Source organism: Durio zibethinus, chromosome 10 (assembly GCF_047325235.1).
Source record: "Durio zibethinus cultivar Kanyao isolate XHJ-2024 chromosome 10, ASM4732523v1, whole genome shotgun sequence".
NCBI classification, from domain to species: Eukaryota; Viridiplantae; Streptophyta; class Magnoliopsida; order Malvales; family Malvaceae; genus Durio; species Durio zibethinus.
The window spans coordinates 27793925-27812844 of record NC_143171.1 but is presented as its reverse complement, the minus strand read 5'-3'; the positions used below and the strand labels follow the sequence as shown (position 1 = coordinate 27812844).

Below are 18920 nucleotides of genomic sequence, written 5' to 3'. Positions count from 1 at the left end.
TATTAAACTTAAATAAATATTTAAATAATTTTAAATATTATAAATATTAAACGAATTCATATATGAACATTTCAAAAATAACTAAAATATGCTCTGATGCTATTCCTACTTCAATGTCAGTGCATATGAGAATACAATTTTTATTTGAATCTTAATGGGACTATCAAATGAACTAAAAGTTTATATTTATTTTTAAATCTTTAGTTTAGTGGCTAAAGACGCTTGAGAAGATATTAAGGGTCTGGTTTCGAATCAAATCTTTCTTCTTCTCTTACTTGTACTAAAATTTTGTCTTAATGAAAAAAAATTTGATACTTATCAATATTAATTTGTTTTCTCGGTTTTAATGCGCAAGTAAGATAAAGGGACGCTTGAATTGGAATGACTATTTGAAAAGTACTATTTTATTCCCATTAAGATATTGCTTAAGTTGCAAAAAAACCCATTTTACTTTTGAAAGTGATGAATCATGAAAGCATAGCGGCAATCAAGACTAAAAATGAGCTTAAATTCCATTCATATGAGCCGAATTTTTTGAATCAAAAACCCTATAAGATTCCATTTATTCAAATTCAAAAAAGAAAAAAAGTTTTCTTGAAAAGTGGGGAAAAAAAATTCTTTTGCAAAGAAGGGATGAAAGTCTACTTCAAAGTGACAAGAGAAGACAAGAAGAAATCATGATTTAGCTGCACCAAACGTGCAATGAGGTCTCATAAAAAAACATCATGGAGATGATGTTTTGTAAGAGAAAATGTCTCAAATGATTATTGCTTTCCCACCCATTCCCGGAGACAAAGGGTCTCCTCATCTTTTCTTCAGACAAAAAGGTGAAGGAAGGATTCAAAACCATGATCGACCTTTGTACATGAATAATCATGCACTCTTTAAGGCCTAAGTATGGAATTATATTAGATTTGATAATTTGAAATATGATATAATGATTTAATATGAATATAATATAAAAATAAAATACGAAAAATGATACGATTTAAAATTTTAATAATAATTATATATAAATTTAATAAAATAAAAAAATATATTTTATATTTTTATATAAATACGAACTGTGACATATAATTTTTATGTAAAATATGATATAAATATACTAAATTTAAAATTTATTATGACACGAATATACCAATCACTGTGTCTAAATTATATTATAAATCTATTTCTCTAAATTTTATACACTTTATAAAATTTCGATAATATTTTATTTTCATTTCAAAGAAAAAAATTATTAGTAATTAAATCATAATTCACCCACGTTATTTAACTTTAATTGATTAAAGAGAGTATTATCTTTGTCAATCCAGATTCGATTTTCGTGAAAATTATTCTAAAAATAAAATCTTGAAACACATTAGATCGATCAAACGAAAAGATAATAAGGGTCGAATAAAAATAAATTATAATTCAAATATGCTTTGAATCAAAATAAAATCAAATTTGTGCTACCAAATTTAATGAACACAAATTTTGAATTTAAATATTGTAATATGATTTACACGAGGGATGAAGCATGCATTCTTGGGGTAGACAGGGAACCATATTGGAAATAGTGGGAAAAAAAAAAAAGTGAAGGGAGGCCAATTCTTTTAGTACTACTTTTGGCCGACTCATTCCATACAAAAATATATTCATGGATTTCTAGCGCATGAAATTTGAGTGATGTATAAGATCTTATTAAACTAAATTATAAGGTTTGAATTCCACGATCTTATTGAATACTAAAAAAATATAAAATTAAAATTTAATTAATTTGTATAGTTATCATTAAAGTGATATTTAACAAAATTTAAAATTTAAATTTCGACACTTATAATTTTTTTTTTTATTCTCAAATTGTAATCCCTAAGTCACAACCTTTCTTGTAAATATACATAACTAATAGTAGTAAAATTATTGAAGAGACTCGCATTTAATTTATAAAATATTATCCGTTTTGATCTAAAATTTTTATGATTTTATATCATAAAAATATCTTGCAACGTATCATATACTTACAATTTTCTAATGTGGATTTGAGATGTTACAATTATTTAATAAAGAAAAGAGATGAAGAATCACCCTCCACTTCATTGAAAGGCAAACAACTTGCATAAAGCATGATTCAAAACCAAGACTTTGCTGCCTTAATTGTCAAAAGATTGAGAAAATTATAGAAAAAAAATTGTTCTTAAAGCTCCAAAATATTCCTATAGATTGCTATCAAAAACTAAAAAATATATAATTAAAATTTAATTAGCTCGTACATTCATCTTTAAAGTAATATTTAACAAGTTTAAAATTTAAATTTCAACATTTATAATTTCTTTTCTATCTTTAAACCTGTTAAAGATTTTTAAAATAAAATATAGAAAATAATTTCACATTAAAAAAAAATAGATAGTTAAATTTGTTCAAAATAAAAAAATAAGTCTGTTCAAAATAAATAATTTTAACTGTTCAAAAATAGACAATTTTTGTTTATTCAAAATATATAATTATGTGTGTAAAAAAAATATTTTTTTGTTTATAAAATGCTCATTTGGTTTTCTGAAAATATACAAAAAGAATTCTTGGAACTCTTTCTTTTCTTCAAATTTCAAATTTCTTTTATAAAAGTTTTGTTGCAGAAAATTTTTATAGAAGTTCAATGATCTTGTGATACACTCATGATTATTCGATGGACTGATTTCATCAATACAAAACATAATCAATCATTGGATTTCATTGTATTCTCAAAATTTATTGCTTGCAACCCTTTTATATACCTATTAATTAAATAATACGATAATAATAAATAAAATCTTAAAGAAAGTAGTACTATTACACGTCTTGGAGTCTTTGTTCAAAATTTTAAATTTACCAAAAACAGTAATTTCAATTTTTCAATGTTTGTTCTAACAAAACCATGACCTTAAACCGCAAATTTTTTTGTAAATTATTCCTAAAACTCCAAAATTTTCGTATAGATTGCTATCATATAACTTATGTTAATGAAGTTTGGTTACCATGTGCAATGCATGGGCCAGGTAGTTTCATGACTTTCATTTGAAAATGTGCACGCCTCCTATCCCAATCTTAAATTACAAACAATTAAGATTATTGTTTGAAAAGCAAGACAAAGATTTTATTGTAATTATACAGGGCAATGACAAAGTTTCCAAACATAGTGGGATAGACCAAACCATCAGCAACAGCCAACAATGAGACAAAACAAACCCGACAGGAATCAATGTGGGAGAGAATTATTACTTTCCATCGACCTTATCAATCGGTTGAGAAAACAATTAAAAAAATTAAAAATTTGTTTAAAATTATGGTATCCAATTTAATTTAAATTAAGTTTGAATATAAAAAAAATGAACTGTAATTATCCTACTTACCAAGGTTTGAAAATAAATATAAAACAAAATATATAACAAGACAGGCCAACAGCCTCAACACAAACAAAAGAGGTTTCCAAGTTTCCTTGTAACATATAAATAGGCTAAAAAATTAACATGTAAAAAAAAAACTTAAGGGGTGAAAAAAAAAAAAAGGAATTCGAAGCCAAAGGAGGCATGCAATCATGAAAATTGAAAAATAATGATATCCAGCTAATTAGTTCTTCTAGATGCCAACCATTCGATTGTCAATGGCACCATTATCCATTTGCACGTGCACCATGCAAAGAGAGTTAATTATTGCAAGAGTAAAATTGAACCAACTAAATCAAGCTTTTTTTTTTTTTTCTTTGCATTTTTGCCTCTTCATTGCCCCAACAGAGTTCTGATCTTATTGATTTAATTTCGTCAGAATAATCTGATTAAATCACGTCAAAATTTCATAATAATTTTCGTAAAATTGTGTTCGTAAAATAAAAAATCATCTCAGGTTTATAGAATTCAATTGCAAAAGCCTAAAAATGTGTTTCTGAATTGTGGCAGCAAGGTTTTGGTCGGGTGTCTATGCCAAACATCGCTTTCAAACACCATTTTTAAGAGCACCAAAAGGCAAAAACCTAATCAAAAGGTTTTGAAAGTTTTGTTCTCTTTAGCTTGCAAAAGGGCCCTCTTTGCTCTTTCTTTAGGGAACCCTAGTTCCATTTTCTTATTTTCTATACTTGTCCAAACCTTTGCACCATACTGCCTTTGATCTGTGTTTCGTAATAGAGAATTTGTTAGCATCTAAGCTCTTTAGAAGAGTTTGTCACATTTTGGAAGAAAATTATTCATAAGTAATTTGGAAAGATAGCGATAATGGTTTTTCTATCAATAAGCTGTTAATTTAATAATACTGTAATTGTTTTAAAATTGAATATCTCGAATTTCAATTTTAATACAAAAAAAAATTAAAAAAAAAAGGGTTTCCATTGCATTAAGGTGACTTTTTGGATATAAGGGAAGGTTAGGTGAGACTCATTTGCCAATACTTTTGAATTCATTAATTTAGAGGGAATATAATTATAGGGCTCCTCTTGCCTTGAGACCTCTTATCAATTACTATATATAATAATATCTAAGGTTAATGATAAAATATCAAAAGATCAATTCATTTTAAACTCTTTTTAATATCTTGGTTTATGGTAATATGTATACTAATAGAACATGATCAAGTACAATTTTGGAAGAAGTATAAACAATAGTACATTTTTGTCCTCCATTTTTGGTAAGAGATTTATTTCATGTCATTCTTCACTTGTCATAAACAAATTATCCAATTAAAACCAAGTTAATTTTTCATTCCAAATCAACCCGTCATATTACCAATCATTCTGAAAATTTAAAAAAAAAAAAATTATAGGTATTGAGATTTAAATTTAAATTTATTTTTTAAAAATGATTATATAAAGTAATAAGATTAAACCCGATTTCATATTTCTTTTTTTTTTCCTACATTAAATTCTTCATAGTCATCCTAGACAAATATTCCCTATACATAATTTTTTTTTTTTTATTTATCAATGTCTTCATTAGAGCAAAACACTTAAAAAGGCTTTAGATCCAATATCCAGCTCACATGGTTTAAAACAAAAAAAGTCTCCAAAAGGTTTAACTATTTCACCACTTTTTGAGAAATAAAACTAGAAGAGACAACTGAGCCAGAATTTAAAACAAAGAAAGCCAATGGAATTTGTTTAAATACATAAACTCAGACAAGACTTGCTTTATTACACACTTGTATGTGTTGCAAGAGATCATATCAAACAAACAAAAATTATGGTTGGTCTCTTTCCTTTCCTGTTAACAGCTTTCTTGCTAGGACTAGGGCTCTATTTACTTCTACAAGTTTTTGCAAAACAAGAGCCTGAAAACTTACCTCATGGGAGCATGGGCTGGCCTTTGTTTGGGGAAACTCCTGGTTTCCTTCAGCCTCACAAATCAAACTCCATGGGAAATTTCTTGCAAGAACATTGCTCTAGGTAACAAGCTATGCAAGCAAGAATCACCGTCGTTATTGTCGTTATCATTGTCATTTTTCATTTCTTGGATGCTATAAGTAGCCTTGCATTGTTATTTGTACAATTAATCCTTGTCTTGTTGCTGCTAGACAGGTATGGAAGAGTGTTCAAATCTCATTTGTTTGGCTGCCCAACAGTAGTTTCCTGTGACTATGAGCTTAACTTGTTTGTTCTTCAAAATGAAGAGAAGCTATTTCAGGTCAGCTACCCCAAGGCCATGCATGGCATTCTTGGCAAGTTCTCTTTGCTTATTGTTTCTGGGGATGTTCACAAAATGCTACGAAATATTGGCTCCAGCTTCATCAGTGCCTCTAAATCAAAGCCAGACTTCCTTAATTGTGTCGAAAAGATGTCAATCTCAATGATGAATTCATGGGAAAATTGTAAAGAAATTGGCTTCTATAAAGAAGTTAAAAAGGTTGGATCAGATATCGAAAACCATATATGAATTAATCTTTGTTTCAGCTCTCATGCATGTTTAAATCAATCATCAATCTTGCTTTCTTGTAAACAGTTTACACTCAATCTTATGGTGAAGCATCTTTTAAGTATTGAACCAGAAGAGCCACTGGCTTTCAAGATCCTGGAAGATTTTCTAACTTACATGAAAGGGTTTGTGTCTTTGCCAGTATACCTCCCTGGAACACCTTATGCCAGTGCAGTGAAGGTACTGATATAAAGAAAACTTAGCAAACTTAGGCTAATTGCTATGCTTCAAATTCTCTAATTAATTCTGACATCTAATAAAGGTACCCTTTTCCTATTTCATCACTATCTTTTTCAGGCTAGAGCAAGGCTTTCTGCAACTGTTAGAGAGATTATAAAAGAAAGGAAAAAGGAGAAGTTAGAGCTTTCAAAAGGAGATTTCTTGGATGTAATTTTGTCAAAAGGGAGTCTGAGTGATGAAGAAACAGTTAGCATTGTGTTGGACATATTGCTTGGAGGCTATGAAACAACAGCAACACTCATAGCCTTGATTGTCTACTTTCTTGCCCATGCTCCAAATGCTTTAGAAAATTTAAAGGTCATACTCTTCTTTCTCTTTCTTCCATGCATTTGCATGCATGAATATTACTTGACTAAATAAAGTTTTCTTTCTTTTATTTTTTTTTCTGACAATTATGCCAGCAAGAACATAAAGCAATAAGGAAAAGCAAAGAGGATGGTGAACCCTTGAGCTGGGAAGATTACCAGAAAATGAAATTCACCTGCAATGTAAGAAAGTAGTGAGAAAAACCAACTTTCCTATGCAACTTGCAGTTTCAGAGCTTATCTACAAGGTTGTCTGTCAAAGGAAACTTAAATTCTAGTTTGTATCTAGGTTGTTTACGAAGCTATGAGGTGTGGAAATGTTGTCAAATTTGTTCACCGCATAGCCCTTCAAGATGTCAAATTCAAAGGTTAACTTTAACAACAACCCTTTGTTTTCTTTTTCATGTTGATCATTTCACTATTTTCTATTTGCTTCACAATGATTTTCTTACATTTTGGAGATGGCTCTGGTTATGAAATATCTATTCCAGGATATTTCATTCCCTCGGGATGGAAGATTCTTCCAGTCTTCACTGCAGCTCACTTTGATCCATCTCTTCATGAAAATCCTATGGAGTTCAATCCTTGGAGATGGACTGTAAGTAAACCATGTCCCAAAAGCACTCAGTAGCAAAATTAATCCATTAAAAAGAACATATCAAAAAGGGGAAAAATGAAGGAAAAAGAGATCAAGCAGGCATTAGATAGCCCTGATGTGCTTGGTTGACATAGAAAAGCCCTGCATTAACCCACAAAAACAATGCTATTTTCTTTGTTTTCTTCCTCTGGTATAATCCAATCGTCGGCCATTTTGCACAGGATAAAGCAACAAGCAAAAAGGTGATGCCATTTGGTGGTGGTCCTCGGCTATGTCCAGGGGCTGAGCTAGCTAAAGTAGAGATTGCTTTCTTCCTTCATCATCTTGTCCTGAATTACAGGTAAAATTTCAGCATCTAAAGTCCCATTAATATATAACATGTCAACTGGTCGGGCTAATTGGATCCTGAAAGGCCATTGTACCCCACTCAGGAACCAGCACAATAATTACCTTTTAGGTTTCAGATTATAGTTCGTTAATCTTGCTAGACAGCATATATAGACTTTAAGCTACATCCTACTCTATTTATTAATATATCCACTATACTTTCTTATCAGAATCATAATTTGATTTGGGATTTGGTTTTTTTGGTTCACCAGTTGGAAAACAATGGCAGATGATTTCCCACTTGCTTACCCTTATGTGGAGTTCAGGAGAGGCTTGCTTTTGGAGATTAAGCCAATAGAAGCCATGGCTGGAAAACAAACCTGACTGTAGTTCTACTTAAATATATATATATATATATATATTCATATATATAAAATAGTTGTAATCTTTATGCTATAAAATGAAGATTTCAGATTTAAAGTTCAGTGGTATGGAAAGCCTTTCTCTTCTCAAACAGTAATATCCTTATGGTAGGAGTCCATGGTGTACTATATATATATTGATATTCAACTCTTTTTTTTGTTAAGTGATTTTATTTATTTAGAGAAAAATAAAATATTATTACATCAAAACTATTCTAATCAATATAACCCAAATTCAAAGAATCATTCATTAAGAATAGTATCGTGTAAACCTCAAGCTACACAGTTATTGTTATTTATACATCAAGTAAACTTATAATTTATGTATTTGTATAATATTTTACATGAAAATTATATATTATAATTCATGTCGATACGAAAATGTTAAATATTTTTTTATTTTATTAAATATTTTTATGATTTTTTATTAAAATTTTAAATTATATTATTTTTATATATTTTATTCATATCATTTTTATATTATATCATTGTAGCATATTTTAAATTATTTGATCTGTTTATAATAACACAAGTCAATCCTGTAATAATCTCTTTAATATGACCCAAAACTTGTATGAGAGACCCCTGTAAGTTTCCATATAACTTGTTGTTTCTGTCTTCCATGCATGATAAATATAACCACTCAATTCAATCCTTACGATAATGGAAATCAGGGATTGATTTTAACTCTTTTTTATTCTTCCTGTTGTTGTTGGTTTTGGCACTCTGCTCTCAAAACTCTAAACCCTGTTACTCCATTGATAACCTCCTGGGTACGAGCTGCGGAAGGATTTGATATAGTCGTCTCCAGGGTCAAGAACTACGACTCCAGCTTGTCTCTGTTTCTTGAAGACGCCATGGTTTTGCAATTTGTTGGGACAAGTGCCGTTATATAAATATATATATATATATATATTAAAATACGACATGAATATAATAAAAAATTATAAAAATAATAAATTTAAAAGTTTAGTAATAATTATATATAAATTTAATAAAATCAAATGAATATTTTTATATTTTTATATTAAATATGTAATTTTTATATAAATAAAATTAAAATACACGAATTTTAATATTTTATATAATATTAATATGCAAATCGTCAAATCTACTTGAAGAACATTATAATTAAGTGTCTCCTCATTCTTTCATTTACTTGAAGAAGTCATGATTCATAATAGTGTTATTATGTATTCCAATATATAAAAACTATTCTCTTAAATTTTGTTGTGATCAAGGATTTAAATTACGATAATTATATTTTCGGTCAGATCGTATTTATCGTTTTTATAGATATAACGGAGATCTTTACGGTCGTTGCGATAATTGCAATCATCAATTTTTTTTTAATTTTGTTCAACTTGTTATAACATATAATAATTTTAATTATTAATCATAAAAACTCTTATTTTATGATTTTTAAAGTAATTTATATCATGTCATGTGTTTTATCTATTTAAAAAAAATATTTATAGTAAAATGTTAATATTTAAAAAATTACTCATATGATTATTAAAAAATAACAAGAGATAAATAAACATGTAAAAAATAGATAACCATAATAATGATATATTTAATTATTTAATTATCATATTTATCAAATTATTACCAATTTATGTTGTGCATAAATCAGCTAACAAGTGATTAAGTATTTATAAATTAAGATATTCATAAATTAAACAAGAGTATTACTATTTATGGGTTAAGAGAATTACTTTTTATGGGTTTACAATAAATTAGACTTGCTAGCCTTCATGCAAAGGACAATCTTTAACAACAATAGCCTCCAAATTTATTTCTTTTGACTCTTGACTAAATTGTACGGACTTACCCCACAACTTCTCATTCCCTAAACCTTCATTTAATAATTTTTCTCTCCAGGCTTTTATCTTCATCTTCATCTCCATCTCTCCTTTTTTTTTTTTTTTCAATGTATGCTCTTTGCTTGTCTCTCTTTACCTTAAGTCTCACTGTCATCTCTTATCTTTCATTTTAAATCTTAGTAGTTCCTACCTCTTTTCTAGCAAATTTGAAATTAAAAAAAAATAATTTGAGTATCGAATTAATTGTTTTATCTTAAACTGCATGTATATGATTTTGATTGAAATTTAATTTGAGAGAATTGATGCCTTGAAAGTCTTAAGTTTTGTAGGTTTTTTTTTTGCTGAATTTTTGAATTAATGTCTATTTTTTGATTTGTTGTTTCTATTTTATATTTTTAATTAGAGTCAAATAAAAATATTTTTCCTAAATTTTTAAATGAAAAATGAAGTAACGGTAATAACGAATCGTTATTACTATTATTCAATGTTACGTCATAATTTGAGATCATGATACGTCGCTACAATGAAGATTCAAATTTTTTCTCATTTTTTATTCAATAACAATGATGAATGATAATGTTATTACGAAAAAACAACCGTTATACCATTATTTCACTGCTATTTAAATCTCAAATTATGACAACTTAGCAATGTAAAAGAAAAAGTTAAAGGGTAATTTTTGAGAAAAGTTTTCTTCAAAAGCTTCTCAAAAAACATGAATCAATATGCTTTTCTCCTTTTCTTATTCTTTGAATAATTTTTTTTTCTTACGTAATGAAGAAAAAAATGATAAAAAAAAAAAATTTTTTTTATTTGAAAATACTTTGCATTGTCTCTTATTCTCGCCTCTCTTTCTTTTTGCTCTTTTCTATATGTTTTTAGGTGAGTTCTTCTTAGCTCAAACAATTCTTCTTAATTTTCTTTTTTTTTTTTTACAAATTTTTTATTCAGGTAAGTATTTTCTCTTTTCCTCATGTTTGATTTTTTGGGTTTTTTCGCTCTTACATTATGCATATTTTTTTATAATATTAATGTACAAATTAATATTTGAATAAAAAAATTTGTATAAATTGATAGATGAATTTTTAAATTATATAATATTTTGATTTATAAATTAATATTATTAATTAGATTAATTAGATATAATTCATTTATTTATATTAATTTTATTTTATGTCAAAAAATATATATATATATATATATATATATAACATAGAAATTATAACAACACAAGTCATAATTTATTTGAGATATAAAAACACAAAATATTTTTTTTATTTTTACCACCCTGTAATATAATTTTTATTAAAAGTTTTGCTTTTTTCATAATTAATTCATTTTAAAAATGATCATATATACGGTTAACTAATCTCTCCGTCTGCCGGGTGTAAAATACAAATAAGTTATAAATGGGACCCTTATTAGCAAAAAAACAAAAATTGTTTTCTTCTTATGTAGGTTACCTTGGTTCGATCACTTTTCTTCTTCACTGAACTTCAACTTCTGCTCTCCGATTGGGTTCTCTCTCAGCTTTCCGGTGAGCACACCCGCATATAATCTTTGCTAATCGAAATCCCTAACTTTTCATAAATTTTATTCAAATTTCAATTTTCTCCTTTATTTTTAGGTCAAAGAATAACCTTTTTGTGGAAAAAAAAAAAAAACGAAACATGTCGAAATCGTTGATTGAAATGCCTCCAAAGGGTGGATTCAGCTTCGATCTTTGTAAGAGAAACGAGATGCTTGCAAAGCAAGGCGTTAATCCGCCATCGTTTCGTAAAACGGGCACCACAATTGTTGGCTTGATCTTCCAGGTACTAAATTTGAGGGAAATTAAACTCTGGTTTTAATCTTTTTGCTTGTTTCACCATAAAATGTGTTCTTCCTAGCTGATTTTAGTTTACAATTTAGATTCCAGTTTGGGTTTAAATCCGTTTTGTTATCTTACCAATAAAAGTCGGTTCTTTTAGCCACATTTAGTGTATTGTTTAGATACTTATTTGGGTTTTTGAGTGGTTGATAGTGGGAAGTTTCAACTTTTTGTTTGTGGTTTTTATTGTTGATTTTTAGATTAAAGAGCAGAAGAATTGAAGAATTATACTACTGATAGTTTGCCATAGACATAGAAGAGTTGAATTTTTAGAGTGTCGTTAGTCACTACCCAGTAGTTGATTCTTCCAAGTGGGTTTATGTGAAGGTGAATTTGGAAACAGTTTGGTTATAGTTGTAGGCTTTAGGATTTTTGCTTAAGTGACTGTTTTCTTGATTTGTATCTGTGCGAGCGAGGTTTTAGGCTCGAGATTTTTATCATTGCAACAAATAATGAGCCCCTTGAAAAGCTGAAATACAGAGAATATATGAATAAATTTCGCAGGCATGTGTACCGATGTGATTGGCTTTTTGGTCAATTTTAAGTTCAATGGTGGTCATGGTTCTTTGTGTTTTATATTGTTGATATATAGCTCTTAAGACAGAAACTGAGATGACGATTGTTCTTTAATGTCTGATGCAAAACTTAAAAAACCAAGAGTTGGCACCATATTATTGTGAACTTGCAAATTGCCTTCTTATTTTCTTCATCTTCAAACATGTCATATGCAGACTTTTGCAGCTTATCTCTCCTTATTTGTTTTTTATAACTAGGTTATCCTGTCTAGCTTAGTTCTGATGCTAGTTATGCAATGCCATTGTTCTAACTTGAAATTTTGTATAGGATGGTGTTATTCTTGGGGCAGACACAAGGGCAACTGAAGGACCTATAGTTTGTGATAAGAATTGTGAGAAAATTCATTACATGGCACCAAACATTTACTGTTGTGGAGCTGGAACTGCTGCTGATACAGAGGCAGTAACTGGTAATTTCTGAAATTGGTGTCTAATATGGTTCTACAAACATCAGTCGTTTCTTCAAATTGCATGCTTGAACGCATCAGCTGTAAACTGTTATATTCACATTCTCATTTTACTGTAACTAACCCATTGTTAAGGTGTTATACTTATCCTCAGACATGGTCAGCTCACAGCTCCAGTTACACCGCTATCATACTGGTAGAGAGTCAAGGGTTGTTACTGCATTGACCCTTCTCAAGCGACACCTTTTCAAGTAATGTTTTTTCTGTTTTTTATATTCAATATACCTCTACATAGTCTGTAGAGAATATGTGATTCTAACTGCTTAGCAATTTGTCCAGCTATCAAGGCTATGTTTCGGCTGCTTTGGTACTTGGTGGTGTTGATGTCACTGGACCTCATTTGCATACTGTGAGTTTTTTTCAACTGTTTGGCACTTCCAAAATGACAGTAGCTTTTTGTCTTCTATATTAGTCTGATTTCTTATCACTACAATGCATAAATTCTGCAGATATACCCCCATGGATCAACTGACACGTTGCCATTTGCTACAATGGGTTCTGGTTCTCTGGCAGCAATGGCAGTATTTGAATCAAAATACAGAGAAGGTCTTGCTGTAAGTTCACCTATTCCATTGTTGTGGTATCTTGTAGACTGAAGAGATAGACTACTTTAACATGTTCTACAGCATGTTCTACAGCTATGAGTTTGTTTGCAGTGTAAGAATCTTTTGTGATATGTGTTTTCCATGTAAAAGAAATCGTTTCATGCGATTGCGGTATAAAGTAAAATAAATCAGTGTTATACGATTTGTAGCAACTACACTTGTTTTGATCCATTGTATCTGGGTCACTAATTTTTCTCTTTGCAGAGAGATGAAGGAATAGAACTTGTCACTGAGGCTATATGCTCTGGTATCTTCAATGACCTAGGAAGTGGAAGCAATGTTGATATTTGTGTAATAACCAAGGTTTGTTGTTACTCACCAGCCTCTTTTTGTTAGAAGGAACATCCTATGTTCATTTGATGCAAGTTTCTTATTTTAATGAATTTTGCCTCAGGGTGGCAAAGAATACTTGAGGAACCATCTACAACCTAATCCTCGCACTTACACCAGCTCCAAGGGCTATTCTTTTCCCAAGAAGACGGGTTAGTAATGTGCTTTACAATTTCAATCCATTTTAACTATGAAGAACAATCTCTCTGTGTTTTCATTTCTGTAATAGAACAACATGCTATGTTTCTATTAGCAAAGGTTTTGATTTAGCATGATTGAACTTTGCGACTAGCATTTTTGGTCGACATGAAATAGCAGAGAATTTGAATGTCAGCAAGGCCATCCAAATGGTCATGATAGTTGTTTTAATAAACTAGGAATGGAAATTACTCCTTAACTCTGCACAGTTTTTATCTTCAAACAAGATTATGTATCATGTTCCAAGTTACTGTGGTATGTTGTTTATGTATCATGTTCCAAGTTACTGTGTTATGTTGTTTGATTTCCTTTTTCTTTTCCTTAATTTCTTTGGTTACAGAGGTCCTCTTAACAAAAATCACACCACTGAAGGAGAAAGTGGAGATCATTGAAGGAGGAGATGCAATGGAAGAGTGATGCACTTATGTACCTGATTGCTAGATCAGTTTTCTATCTCCGCTTGTTCTCTGTCAAAGAACTATTTTCTGATCTGTGTTCTGCAATTGTTATCTGTTCACCTAAGATTTTGTTGGGTAACCTCTTGAAGTGACTTAACATTTTAGTACTGATATGTGATTCACATGGAATTATCAGTTCTGAATTTCAGACCACCCTCAAATATTTCCTTCTCTACTTATTTTCTTGTTTTCCTAGTCTCACACTAGCTATAACAAGTACACCTAGGATAAAATGACCCCATATGAAAGTTTATATGTAGATTTAACAATTTGAAATATGATATGAAAACGATACGAATAAAAAATATGAAGATAACATAATTTAAAACTTAAAAAAAACATAAATAGGTTTAATAAAATTAAAAAAATTATATTTTATATTTTGATGTCGATACAAATTATGACATGCGATTTTTATATAAAATATAATATAAATATAATATTATATACGATATAATGACATGAATTATCGAGTTTAGTTATACAATTTGAAATTTTAATAACAATTTATATATAAAATTGATAAAACTTAAGAATTTATTTTGAGTTTCACATTTTTATATGAATTTTAATGTGATAATTTGTGTTTTATATTAATTAAATATGAAATAAATGTCTTTTGTTTCGTGATTTAGTGATCACAAAATTTTTTTAAAAAATATTAAGATTTGATTTCAAATCAAATCTCTCTTTCTCCTGTAAACTCATAAATCCAATGTTTAATTATATGATTACGATATCCAGGGATAAAAATCCAAAGGTCAAATCTTTAACATTCTGGACAGTGATGTTATCACTTTCTTCAATGCTACTAATATGGCTTTTCTATTCTCTGTTCCCTGCTTCATTGATGGCATTTTTGGCATGTTATCCTCTTTCATGGGGTTTCCCCCTAAAGAATCTTCGATGGTGGATAAGGATTATTCTAGGGAAGCTTTGATCAACGGAAAGCCGTGCTTGATTTTGACAACGAGATATATAAAAGTAATACGGGCAAAGATGATTAGGATTGGGGCTGGATTGGATCAAAGCATAAGACAATACTTACTAAGCTGTAACTTGTTGGGCTATTCATTCGCCATAGCTTGAAGAATCTGACCTTCAAAAATATGAACAAGGATGCCTTGGAGGGCAAGATTAATGGCAATCTCATTCCCTTCCAAGCCATTGCCAATGTCTTTTATACGTCAAAAATATACATTAATATATTTTGCTTGTAAATACACTCAATTATGAAATTTATATTTTGCAATCCTAAGTTTATCATGTACATTTAAACTTATAATTTAAAATATAATATAATAATACGATATGAGAATATAAATATAATATAAAAATAATATGATTTATAATTTTAATAATAATTATATATTAATTTAATAAAATTAAAATATATTTTATATTTTTATATCAATATAAATTATAATATATAATTTTTATAAAAAATATAATATAAATACATAAAATTTATTATTTTATATGATATAAATATATAAAACATAAAATCTTTGTATATTAATTTTTTTAATCAAAAAAGGGTTTAATGTACCAAATCCAAAACAATAAATGTAAACATGCTTATCCATAATTACAAAAAGTCTAAAACAATTAAAAAAAAAAAGCATTAGGTGGGGCCCAGATAAGGCCAAGAAAAACTACAAAAACTCATAATTTTTTTGTGCGATAAAGATTTTTAAATTTTATTTACACTTTTTTTCAATCAATTCAAGCAATTTATATGTACTAAATCTAACAAATTAAAAAAAAAAATTATTATCTTACAATCTCACGCCAAATTAAAACAAAAAATAATAACAAATAAATTCTGTATTATTATTATTATTATTATGGTAATTAAAACATGATTAATTGATTACTTAGAGTATTAAATTAAAGAAAGAAAAGGTTAAAAATGCTGTTAGATACTTATCCAATTTCCCCATTAAAGGAAAAAAAAAAGCTATCAATTCCGACCAAACCAAAGCTTGAACTAAGCAACGACAAACAGATTACTTGTATTGTCGGATAATCAAACGTCAACGTATTTCCTTCTTCTACATTCCTCTCCTTCTCTCTTCCCCCAATTTTCTTCTTTCTTTGTCTGAAAATATTTACAAAGGAAGCGAAGAATCTTGAGACGACGTCGTAGAGAACCATGTCTTACGACTATCTTTTCAAGTACATAATCATCGGTGACACTGGTTAGTCCATCTCTCTGCTTAAAAATCCCAATCTGGGTTTTTTTTTTTAGGAATAATTTCGTTTTTTTAATAATTTTTATGGGTTTTAATTGGGTGTGGTGCAGGCGTTGGAAAATCATGTTTGCTCTTGCAGTTTACAGACAAGAGATTCCAACCAGTTCATGATCTAACCATCGGTGTTGAATTTGGTGCTCGGATGGTCACCATTGATGGCAGACCCATCAAGCTTCAAATTTGGGATACTGTAAAAATATTCACTTTTAATCCTTTTTTCTTCCTTGTAGATTCTTTGCTTGGTTTTTTGGTGAAAAGGGTATAAAGTTTTGTTTTTTAGCTATTGGGTATGAATAACTTGATATAGGTATAGGGGCCAAATTGAGTGTCAGGAAAGATTTGGGATTTTGTAAAAATCTCAACTTTGATGTTAAATTTTTCTATTTTTGTTTCCTTTGGCTGTTTAGAGAAAAGGTTGTTGAAAATAATGAAGTTTTGGCTGTTTGGCATGGAAGAATTTAGTTTAGGAGCCAAAGAAGATGGTGACAGAGAATACGAGTTTATTTTAGAGTAGAATTTTGTAAGAATTTGAATTTAGTTTACGACCAAAAGCGTGCAGTTGTTTTTTGTTTGATTGGTATTGAGTTGGTTTATGGTTTTGAGTATTGTGGGATTGGTGAGAATGAAGATAAGAGAAGGCAAAGCTTTTGGACTTAGCAATCTTGTAAGTAAAAGTATATTCGGCAATATAGGATGCATTAGGTATTTGTTCAGTTGTTTCTTAGTAACTCCTTTCATGAAAAGATGAGTTAGTTATTAATTTGTGAGTTGCTTCCTTCTCAAGGAATGTGGAACCAATGAAACACGGCATATTAATGCATTTGATGGCTTAGGTTATCTCAATAATATGTTTTTTGTTGGTTGTCTATGATCATTTTTGTTCCATTATTCAATGATTGATGGATTTGAGCAAAGAGCTTTTGTTTGCTTATATTTCAGGCCGGGCAAGAATCCTTCAGGTCCATCACCAGATCTTACTACAGAGGAGCAGCAGGAGCACTTCTGGTCTATGATATTACTAGGTGAGAGATAGTGAAACAGTTAAAACAAAGGTTGTGACATGCAGGCATGCATAAATAATGGGTTTGGAAGAGGTGAAGATTCCACTGGCGTGGCATTTCACCATTGTAGCTTTTGCTTCTACATTTTTCCTTTCCTTTCATTTTAGCAACTGCTTAATTGTATTATTAAAATGCTAAGACTGACTGTTTTATTTTATTATTACAACTTTTAGAGCTTACCGTGCGCATCTGCCTATCTTTTCTGGTCAAATCTAGTTCTGGAACATTTGAAAACTCTTCAACTGAACTGCAAAGTTGTACTCTTGACCAGGAGAGAGACATTTAATCATCTAGCAAGTTGGTTGGAGGATGCTCGACAGCATGCAAATCCCAACATGACAACCATGCTCATTGGAAACAAGTGTGATCTTTCTCACCGGAGAGCTGTTAGCAAAGAAGAGGGTGAACAGTTTGCAAAGGAAAATGGACTTTTATTCTTGGAAGCATCTGCAAGAACGGCTCAAAATGTTGAGGAGGTAAATATTACCCCCTAAGTGGTACACCATATTGCTTTGTACCCGATGTTACCTGTTTAGCTGGAATTCTTAATGTTCTTTTTGTTCCTTTTGATGAATGTTCTAATTAAAATATTGTCTTATCTTGTAGGCCTTCACAAGGACTGCCGCAAAGATCCTTCAGAACATCCAGGAAGGAGTCTTTGATGTATCCAATGAGGTAATGATCAAGCCACTTTATTTTCGGGACGTCTAGAACCAAAGACATAACCTTCTCTTGAATATGGATGTTTCTTTCTCTAATTCATCATACTAGAAAAGTAACTCAATGATAATAATTGTAACGATTTAGTGTGCGTGCTTCGAATGTGTCTTATACATGGGCTCTCTCTCTTCCTATAGAAGTTTGGCATTGCTTAGCTAACTGATTGGTCAATCTGGCCATCCGAAAATTTGGCTTTTCTTTATAAACCTGTGTGATATGGTTTGAACCTAGAAGCATGTTTCATTAATCGATAGGTGGTTTCAGCTTCATTATTTTCATTTCATTAGAACTCGGAAGTATTAAAAGGCCTTCTCTTTGAAATTATGGCAGTCATCAGGTATCAAGATCGGCTATGGACGTGCCCAAGGGCCATCAGGTGCAAGAGATGGAGCCGTCTCTCAGAGAGGTGGCTGTTGTGGTTAATAGGAATGGAAACAATCTGTGCCTTTATTTCTACATCACATTGCTTTGATGAACACATCCTTAAAGTTGTTGAATTAAGAACACTGAATGTAAAAAACTAGTCTTTTCTTTTTCTTCGTTCCGAACTTGGAATTTATATGTTACCACATTTTAATTTAATCCGAGCCATTTGCACAGTAATATATAAAACGATTGCTATCCCTTTATGTTTTCCAGTTATTGCCAAGAGACTCATTCGAGTCGTTTCGTTAGTCTAATTATGGTGAAGCTGTAATCTGTTATTGAGCATTACTTGAAAATTCTTCAGTGATGCTTGAAACAGAAC

At 29.9% G+C, this 18920-nt stretch overlaps 3 protein-coding genes across 4 annotated transcripts; all 3 read left to right on the top strand.

Annotated features, from left to right (window-relative positions):
• Positions 1 to 4929: 4929 nt before the first annotated feature.
• Positions 4930 to 7876, top strand: LOC111292725 (cytochrome P450 724B1-like). 2 transcript variants are annotated; one of them, XM_089767344.1, is made up of 9 exons: positions 4930 to 5389; positions 5522 to 5846; positions 5943 to 6095; positions 6213 to 6452; positions 6557 to 6643; positions 6750 to 6828; positions 6952 to 7058; positions 7280 to 7398; positions 7658 to 7876. In XM_089767344.1, exons 1-9 carry the CDS (start codon positions 5187 to 5189, stop codon positions 7767 to 7769), a joined length of 1425 nt encoding a protein of 474 aa, XP_089623470.1. In that variant the 5' UTR covers positions 4930 to 5186; the 3' UTR covers positions 7770 to 7876. The 2 variants fall into 2 exon arrangements, with proteins under 2 accessions (XP_089623470.1, XP_022740975.2); XM_022885240.2 differs by lacking the exons at positions 6952 to 7058; positions 7280 to 7398; positions 7658 to 7876 and having other exon boundaries at positions 6750 to 6833.
• A 3148-nt stretch (positions 7877 to 11024) lies between these two features.
• On the top strand, positions 11025 to 14311 carry LOC111292916 (proteasome subunit beta type-7-A-like). The gene is made up of 9 exons (XM_022885554.2): positions 11025 to 11170; positions 11261 to 11447; positions 12347 to 12488; positions 12640 to 12736; positions 12825 to 12894; positions 12995 to 13099; positions 13355 to 13453; positions 13545 to 13632; positions 14019 to 14311. The coding sequence occupies exons 2-9, from the start codon at positions 11304 to 11306 to the stop codon at positions 14093 to 14095; spliced, it is 822 nt and encodes a 273-aa protein (XP_022741289.1). The 5' UTR covers positions 11025 to 11170; positions 11261 to 11303; the 3' UTR covers positions 14096 to 14311.
• Positions 14312 to 16083: 1772 nt separating this feature from the next.
• LOC111291907 (ras-related protein RABB1b-like) lies at positions 16084 to 18806 on the top strand. Its single transcript, XM_022884037.2, has 6 exons — positions 16084 to 16337; positions 16442 to 16581; positions 17331 to 17413; positions 17724 to 17928; positions 18059 to 18127; positions 18503 to 18806. Exons 1-6 carry the CDS (start codon positions 16292 to 16294, stop codon positions 18593 to 18595), a joined length of 636 nt encoding a protein of 211 aa, XP_022739772.1. The 5' UTR covers positions 16084 to 16291; the 3' UTR covers positions 18596 to 18806.
• The last annotated feature ends 114 nt before the right edge of the window (positions 18807 to 18920 follow it).

What these genes read in the sequence shown, in the direction of transcription:
- LOC111292725 (XM_089767344.1), top strand. Translation starts at nt 5,187, where the DNA reads ATGGTTGGTCTCTTTCCTTTCCTGTTAACAGCTTTCTTGCTAGGACTA. An exon ending in TCAATCCTTGGAGATGGACT is followed by an intron (nt 7,059 to 7,279) that starts GTAAGTAAACCA and finishes CATTTTGCACAG; the next exon opens with GATAAAGCAACAAGCAAAAA. An exon ending in CATCTTGTCCTGAATTACAG is followed by an intron (nt 7,399 to 7,657) that starts GTAAAATTTCAG and finishes TTGGTTCACCAG; the next exon opens with TTGGAAAACAATGGCAGATG.
- LOC111292916 (XM_022885554.2), top strand. Translation starts at nt 11,304, where the DNA reads ATGTCGAAATCGTTGATTGAAATGCCTCCAAAGGGTGGATTCAGCTTC. An exon ending in CTGGACCTCATTTGCATACT is followed by an intron (nt 12,895 to 12,994) that starts GTGAGTTTTTTT and finishes TAAATTCTGCAG; the next exon opens with ATATACCCCCATGGATCAAC. An exon ending in TTCTTTTCCCAAGAAGACGG is followed by an intron (nt 13,633 to 14,018) that starts GTTAGTAATGTG and finishes CTTTGGTTACAG; the next exon opens with AGGTCCTCTTAACAAAAATC.
- LOC111291907 (XM_022884037.2), top strand. Translation starts at nt 16,292, where the DNA reads ATGTCTTACGACTATCTTTTCAAGTACATAATCATCGGTGACACTG. An exon ending in CTGGTCTATGATATTACTAG is followed by an intron (nt 17,414 to 17,723) that starts GTGAGAGATAGT and finishes ACTCTTGACCAG; the next exon opens with GAGAGAGACATTTAATCATC. An exon ending in TCTTTGATGTATCCAATGAG is followed by an intron (nt 18,128 to 18,502) that starts GTAATGATCAAG and finishes AAATTATGGCAG; the next exon opens with TCATCAGGTATCAAGATCGG.